This window comes from Coregonus lavaretus (assembly GCF_964263955.1).
Source record: "Coregonus lavaretus genome assembly, chromosome: 6".
Classification (NCBI taxonomy): Eukaryota; Metazoa; Chordata; class Actinopteri; order Salmoniformes; family Salmonidae; genus Coregonus; species Coregonus lavaretus.
Window position 1 is genome coordinate 62,679,289 of NC_139993.1, and position 7,813 is coordinate 62,687,101.

Here is a 7,813-nt window from a genome sequence, read left to right on the forward strand (position 1 = left end):
GAAATTACTTCAACAGCCTAAACAAGAGGGAAACAGACTTACTGAGAAGGAAAGTGATGGCCAGGTTTAAATAAGGGGCTGGAGAGATCCCCTCTATCAAACCTGATATACAGTGGGGGGGAAAAGTATTTAGTCAGCCGCCAATTATGCAAGTTCTCCCACTTAAAAAGATGAGAGAGGCCTGTAATTTTCATCATAGGTACACGTCAACTATGACAGACAAAAGGAGAAAAAAAAATCCTGAAAATCACATTGTAGGATTTTTAATGAATTTATTTGCAAATTATGGTGGAAAATAAGTATTTGGTCACCTACAAACAAGCAAGATTTCTGGCTCTCACAGACCTGTAACTTCTTCTTTAAGAGGCTCCTCTGTCCTCCACTCGTTACCTGTATTAATGGCACCTGTTTGAACTTGTTATCAGTATAAAAGACACCTGTCCACAACCTCAAACAGTCACACTCCAAACTCCACTATGGCCAAGACCAAAGAGCTGTCAAAAGACACCAGAAACAAAATTGTAGACCTGCACCAGGCTGGGAAGACTGAATCTGCAATAGGTAAGCAGCTTGGTTTGAAGAAATCAACTGTGGGAGCAATTATTAGGAAATGGAAGACATACAAGACCACTGATAATCTCCCTCGATCTGGGGCTCCACGCAAGATCTCACCCTGTGGGGTCAAAATGATCACAAGAACGGTGAGCAAAAATCCCAGAACCACACGGGGGGACCTAGTGAATGACCTGCAGAGAGCTGGGACCAAAGTAACAAAGCCTACCATCAGTAACACACTATGCTGCCAGGGACTCAAATCCTGCAGTGCCAGACGTGTCCCCCTGCTTAAGCCAGTACATGTCCAGGCCCGTCTGAAGTTTGCTAGAGTGCATTTGGTTGATCCAGAAGAGGATTGGGAGAATGTCATATGGTCAGATGAAACCAAAATAGAACTTTTTGGTAAAAACTCAACTCGTCGTGTTTGGAGGACAAAGAATGCTGAGTTGCATCCAAAGAACACCATACCTACTGTGAAGCATGGGGGTGGAAACATCATGCTTTGGGGCTGTTTTTCTGCAAAGGGACCAGGACGACTGATCCGTGTAAAGGAAAGAATGAATGGGGCCATGTATCGTGAGATTTTGAGTGAAAACCTCCTTCCATCAGCAAGGGCATTGAAGATGAAACGTGGCTGGGTCTTTCAGCATGACAATGATCCCAAACACACCGCCCGGGCAACGAAGGAGTGGCTTCGTAAGAAGCATTTCAAGGTCCTGGAGTGGCCTAGCCAGTCTCCAGATCTCAACCCCATAGAAAATCTTTGGAGGGAGTTGAAAGTCCGTGTTGCTCAGCGACAGCCCCAAAACATCACTGCTCTAGAGGAGATCTGCATGGAGGAATGGGCCAAAATACCAGCAACAGTGTGTGAAAACCTTGTGAAGACTTACAGAAAACGTTTGACCTGTGTCATTGCCAACAAAGGGTATATAACAAAGTATTGAGAAACTTTTGTTATTGACCAAATACTTATTTTCCACCATAATTTGCAAATAAATTCATTAAAAATCCTACAATGTGATTTTCTGGATTTTTTTTCCTAATTTTGTCTGTCATAGTTGACGTGTACCTATGATGAAAATTATAGGCCTCTCTCATCTTTTTAAGTGGGGGAACTTGCACAATTGGTGGCTGACTAAATACTTTTTTTCCCCCACTGTATGTACTGCAAGGAAGAGATGGGAGTTTGTCAGGGTGTGACTATTAGATAGAAAGAATCTCCTGGGTAGTTAATTAACATTATACAGAGCTCAGCAGGAAGTGTTAAACAAAGGAACATTCTAGACTACTCATTTCTGGGAAAAGCTTGTTGAATACATTTAAAATATGGACATAGTATTACCTAATGTTCTGTTGGAGGTAGGGCTGGCATAACCTTACCCGCAGGATAACTGCTAGGGAAAGAGTCAACTGGTGGACGAGAATAGGGCTGGCATAACCTTACCCGCAGGATAACTGCTAGGGAAAGAGTCAACTGGTGGACGAGAATAGGGCTGGCATAACCTTACCCGCAGGATAACTGCTAGGGAAAGAGTCAACTGGTGGACGAGAATAGGGCTGGCATAACCTTACCCGCAGGATAACTGCTAGGGAAAGAGTCAACTGGTGGACGAGAATAGGGCTGGCATAACCTTACCCGCAGGATAACTGCTAGGGAAAGAGTCAACTGGTGGACGAGAATAGGGCTGGCATAACCTTACCCGCAGGATAACTGCTAGGGAAAGAGTCAACTGGTGGACGAGAATAGGGCTGGCATAACCTTACCCGCAGGATAACTGCTAGGGAAAGAGTCAACTGGTGGACGAGAATAGGGCTGTCACGGTGCGTGCTATCACTAATGTACAAGAGTCACAAAGTTAAATGAGGTTATGATAACATTACCATAGGATGTCAGTTGAGAGAAATTCCCTTTCGGGAAACTGCCTTGGAAGCCTGTCTTGTTGTTCTGTTATTCCACAAGATACAGTCGGTGTTATTCAGGGATCGTTTCCTTCCTGCCCATGTCTCTGTTCTAGAGCCCACACCCTTGACACGCAACCCTCACAGTGAGCGATTCCTACAAAAGGCCATCACTACCAGCTCATTAGTGAGGGGAACTGACCACAGATAGTATAATCAAAAGACTTCCTGCAAAACTGCAGGTAGCTTAGTGGTTAAGAGCGTTGTGCCAGTAACCGAAAGGTTGCTGGTTCTAATCCCCGAGCCAACTAGGTGAAAAATCTGTCGATGTGCCCTTGAGCAAGGCACTTACCCCTAATTGCTCATGTAAGTCGCTCTGGATAAGAGCATCTGCTAAATGACTAAAAATGTAAATGTAAAAAAAAAACATTATTAATGCTCATGGAAAACTAGAGAAAAGTGGATAAGAAGTGAATAATCGTATCATTACATAATAACTTTGTTCCTCAAGCTAAGAAAAAAAAGACGGTATCTCCTCAGATTAATAAAGTAAATCCACAACAACTATTCAACACTTTTATTATTTTAGGAAAACCAAAACAATCAAAGGACATACTTAGTTGGTGAACGCAATACAAAACTAAACATCTTAGTTCCAACAGAGCATAAACTTGAAAACATTTCAGGGTGGAAAGAAAAGAGTTGGTGCAGGGACAGGTTGGTTAAATTTTCATCTTCAACACTGATTATTTTGGTACAACATATCAAATATAATCTAAATCTCACTAATAAAAAATATTCTGTAAGGCACAATCTCTGACTGGCAATACCAGTTATGTAATATACATTTTGATTAAGAATGTTTCAATCAGTTCAAATTATACTGTAAATATACTGTACTATGTATCTGTTTAAATTATGCCAACACTTATTCTGCAATAATCTAGAATAGTTTACTTCATCAAGCTACTCAAGCATTTTGAGGGGAATCATGTAACAAACAAGCATCATATCAGTAAGAATATGATCAATTACAGCGATCTCTCTCCTCCCAGAATTCTTGGAATATCAGTGTGGAAAGTATCATATTCAACACCTCCTTTCTGTACCTCTGGCCAACTTGTCTTCAAAAAAATTGAACTGCGATTGAAAAATAATTTCAAAATATTCCCAATATACAGTTATTTAATAACACTTTTAATTAAGCAAATACTACACTATAACACACGTGACACAAGCCTAATGCAGCATCCCAAACGCCGATTATTACCGTCTTCATGTCTGCCAATCCTTGGGGTGAGCTGGTAGGTTGAAAATGTAAAACCAGACAATTAGTGCAAGACATTTCAGACAAATATGCAGGGAGAGGAGGTATTGAAATGATATTTTAAAATATGTATACATGAGCATTTAACAGCAGAAAAGCTTCAGTCATTTTACCAATGCATGGATCAGTGGTGAAGTCTGGAATCTACAAAATTAGGAAAACAATAACATTTCATGCATAAACAATCACTTTAAATTGCTTACCAAAAGGACTATATTTTTCAATTAAAAACAAGGTAACAATTTTATTTTTCAGCACAGTAGAAAAAACGAAATAAGAAAAACATGAAACAGTAGATATTTTATTATAAAATCAATGCTGTACATCTTCCCTATAAAGCAAACTTTCGGTTTGGAATAAAACAACCCTCAACAAACTGTTGTCCTCAACCCAGACACTCACTCTAATTACTTCCTCATTTCAGCAGCTGGCAGTTGTGAAATGATCAGAAAAAAGGACAGAGGACCAGAAACAGAGGACAGTTCAGTTAAAACTAAAAACAGTGCAGTTGGGCTGAATCTTTAATGTTGGTCTGGATCCGTCAGCATAGAAATCTCTATTAAAAGAGCACACGACCTCTGGAAGATTTCACCTCTAGGTCCTAGGTTCACCTGTGAAGTCCCACAGTCCCAGAGACACGCAGAGCGCCTCGGTGTGTCTTCGCACCGTCACACCTCAGCAACAGAGCCCCAGCTACTCCAGAGCTCCATAAAGACGGAGAGGAGCCCAGCCCAGCGAGCCAGTCCCTACCTAGCCAGACGTCTCCTGTAGCTGCCAGTTCAGCCCATGCATACTCCCTGCTCTATGTTTTTCTCTTCTGCCACCGGCAGGACAAGGTGGGAGATACGGCTCCATAGTCCACTCAGCTTGTCCAGGTCCATGCTATTGAAGGTGCCTGGTTTGGTTGAGCTGTTACTTTCTACAAATCTGTCCGTAATATAGTCACGGACCCTCTCCTCCACCTCATTCAGACTGAGCTCTTTCCCTAACTCCACCTCAGGCAGCAGAACAGTGAAGAGCAGGAACACCTTCTTGTAGGCGGCATTCTCGTGGTCACAGTAGCGGTAGAATATGATTGTGGAGCCCGGGGGCAGCTCCTCAAAGCGGTGGACGACGGCTACGGGCTGGTCCCCCTCGAAGGCATCCCGCAGCTGGGTGTCGATGTCCAGCTTGACCTGGTCGCTGTCCTGGCCAGTCTTGCTGGATCCGTTGATATTGAGGATGGAGGAGGAGTTGAGGGCAGAGGAGACGGCGTTGGCCAGGCGCAGGGCAAGGCAGTGCAGCGTCCTCTCCCCCCTGCGGCCTGCTGTCAGCATCAGGCTGACTGGCTCTGTGGGCTGGGCCGTCTGGAGGTGCCTCTCCAGGTGGATCCTGCTCCTCCTCCACAGCTCAGAGCGCTGGCCGGGGAACAGGGCCTCCAGGGTAGATAACTGAGCAGCAAACTTCCCCGCTCTCACAGGCCAGGCTGAATGCTCACGACCTCCTGAAGGCCTGTGGGGCAGTGGGAGGTGCTGGAAGGCCAGGAGACCCAGAACACCAGAGACAAGCAGCACCAGAACCTGACACAGCCTCCACATGCACCCTGCAGGGATGAGAGGATGAACATGTATAAGCCCAGAAACAAATACAAATATAACTATTAAAATGCATCCTACTTTAAAATAATATACTAATAATAATAATAATACTTTAAGACAATTCAAGGCAAAGAAATACTTACCCCCAGATGTTTTCCCAGGATTTGCCTTGATAACAGCTGATTTCTTAATATCTTAAAATAGAAAAATATTCATATTGAAATAATACTGAAATAATCTCAAACACTACTTCCTCAATAAAAATGCACCAGTAAACATATAATGGTACCTTGTTTTTGGAGATGCGTGGTTTGTTTTCGAGTAGGAATATTGTTCACCCGACAGCTTGATTTGTAGGCCTCTTCAGAGGTGGGGTACCCTCTCATGCTACGGTGGTTAGCTCTGGCCAATCCTACACAGAGAACAGTGTCAAAATACATCCCACTTTAGATTGAATAGGAGGACAAGGTCAAACTACATTAGCTCGTCATCTTACCAGTGCTTTCGGCTTTCCCCTCCATCTTCTCCCTGTACTCTGCCATGCTGCTAGTCTTGTAAGTCAGAACCTCTGGTCGGTTCGCCAGGGGTCTGAATTGGGTTCCAGACTTGGTACCAGAAGCAGCTTTTCTAGACGTTTCCACTGAAAACAAACACATGGCCTTAGGAAAACATGGGTTGTATGAAAGCCCTCATTAGAGAAAAATATCTGTTTGATATTCACTGGTCTTAAACATGGTCAAGATCAGAGGTTAAAATGAGCTCCTACCTCTCTTGGCTTTGAGACGATCTGTTTCCAGCTCCTCTGTTGTGTGAATGGATCTGCGACTCCGTAGGTCCAACCTGGGATCTACCGTCTCTAGGGAGCGAACACCGACCGTATTGGGTGTGTTCACACTCATGTCCCCCATCAACATTTTACCAAAGGGACCTGTTACAGGATGGGTAAGCCACAGGACAAATCATCAAGCCTAGTATGTACCATTAAAGCTGCAATATGTAACTTTTTGGGCGACCCGACCAAATTCACATAGAAATGTGAGTTATAGATCTGTCATTCTCATTGAAAGCCAGTCTAAGAAGCCGTAGATCTGTTCTATGTGTGTTATTTCTATGCTTCCCGTTCTTAAGTTGATTTTTTTTTGTGTCTTTCACTCTCGGTTTTGTACAACAGCTTCAGACAGATGAAAATACAATATTTTTGGTTATTGAAATGATATTTCACAGCAGTTTAGATGGTACAATGATTCTCTACACTCTTGAGCGTTTGTGTTGTCACAAACTGAAATGAGGTAAACTAGTTTTTTTGCAACCAGGAAATGGCGGAGCGATTTTTGCATATTGCACCTATAAGTAGGATATGAAAAAAGGATCAAGGTTCAGTTCTGTTTCCTATATGTGGATTTGGTCAGGTTGGGGTGAATGGTAGTGAGGTCCTCCTGAACTCACGTTTTTGCTGTGTGACATGGTGATGGGAGGAGTCTTCCTCCGCACTCATCTCCTCGTTCGGGTCCAGATCTTCATCCTCAGTGGTCTCCTGGACATCCATCTTATCCTCATCACCACTGCCATCCCCTGCCACTCCCATCTCAGACTTATTCTTCTTGCTGGGGGACTCTTGAGTTGGGAAAGGAAAGCAGAAGATAAATAAGTATTAAAATCTCAATCATCTGTTTAACCTCCACAAGTCCTAGCGGAGTAAAGGAGGATAAACTATGCCTTTACGACTAGTAGCTATTTACATTTACCATCGTCCTCCATGGAACCATTGACAGGTGTGGATGGGATCTTGTTCTCTTCCCTCCTCCTCTTCAGCGGACCTCTGGGTGTCAACTCTACAGTAACTGCTGGCGAGGGCGAGAAAATGAGTTTAGTGCTAACGTACAAAATCTTGTCTGGTTAACCATTAACTTAGCTAGCTAACTCATAACTAGTTCATTTGAAAAGCTAAATTCTTAACTCGGTATGTAACGTTAGCTAGCTTCAACAAGCTAATTAATGAGTAACGTTAGCTCCGGTTGGGCTAATTAATGAGGACCATGTGGATACTTTTTAATGACTGCTATTGTAGAGATAGCTAAGTTAACTAGCTAGCTAACATGTCAAAACATCGACTTAACTAGCAAATGTTTGTTTTCATGAATCTTTACGATATAGCCAATGTTGACTTTGTGGGTGTGTTACCTAGTTACCGGAAACAGATTATAATCGAAACCACAGCTAGCTAGCTCCGTTGTGTAGATGGGATTAGGTAGCTGCCTGGCTGACAAACCTTTCATCGTTTGCCTTGTCGACCTCCTCGCTGGTTGAGCAGGGTTGTTTAGTAAAATCTGAGGATCCATGGTTGCACTATAAATTATACTCTATAGCTCAAATTAAATACTTAGACAAGCTAGCTACATCAACTTCTCAAACGCATTTCCTAGGAGGGGCCGTTTTGACAAAACAGGAAATAAGC

General features: G+C 43.0%; 1 protein-coding gene across 2 annotated transcripts; it reads right to left on the reverse strand.

The window, feature by feature from the left end:
- Nucleotides 1-3,016: 3,016 nt before the first annotated feature.
- Nucleotides 3,017-7,796, reverse strand: LOC311130969 (torsin-1A-interacting protein 2-like). Of its 2 annotated transcripts, none has more exons than XM_084163803.1 (8): nucleotides 7,628-7,796; nucleotides 7,104-7,199; nucleotides 6,805-6,972; nucleotides 6,125-6,286; nucleotides 5,855-5,998; nucleotides 5,648-5,770; nucleotides 5,502-5,552; nucleotides 3,017-5,363 (listed from the first exon to the last, which is right to left on the reverse strand). In XM_084163803.1, exons 1-8 carry the CDS (start codon nucleotides 7,695-7,697, stop codon nucleotides 4,561-4,563), a joined length of 1,617 nt encoding a protein of 538 aa, XP_084019929.1. In that variant the 5' UTR covers nucleotides 7,698-7,796; the 3' UTR covers nucleotides 3,017-4,560. The 2 variants fall into 2 exon arrangements, with proteins under 2 accessions (XP_084019929.1, XP_084019928.1); XM_084163802.1 differs by having other exon boundaries at nucleotides 7,104-7,202.
- Nucleotides 7,797-7,813: the final 17 nt, after the last annotated feature.

What these genes read in the sequence shown, in the direction of transcription:
- LOC311130969 (XM_084163802.1), bottom strand. Translation starts at nt 7,697, where the DNA reads ATGGATCCTCAGATTTTACTAAACAACCCTGCTCAACCAGCGAGGAGG. An exon ending in TGGTTCCATGGAGGACGATG is followed by an intron (nt 6,973 to 7,103) that starts GTAAATGTAAAT and finishes TCCCAACTCAAG; the next exon opens with AGTCCCCCAGCAAGAAGAAT. An exon ending in TCGTCTCAAAGCCAAGAGAG is followed by an intron (nt 5,999 to 6,124) that starts GTAGGAGCTCAT and finishes GTTTGTTTTCAG; the next exon opens with TGGAAACGTCTAGAAAAGCT.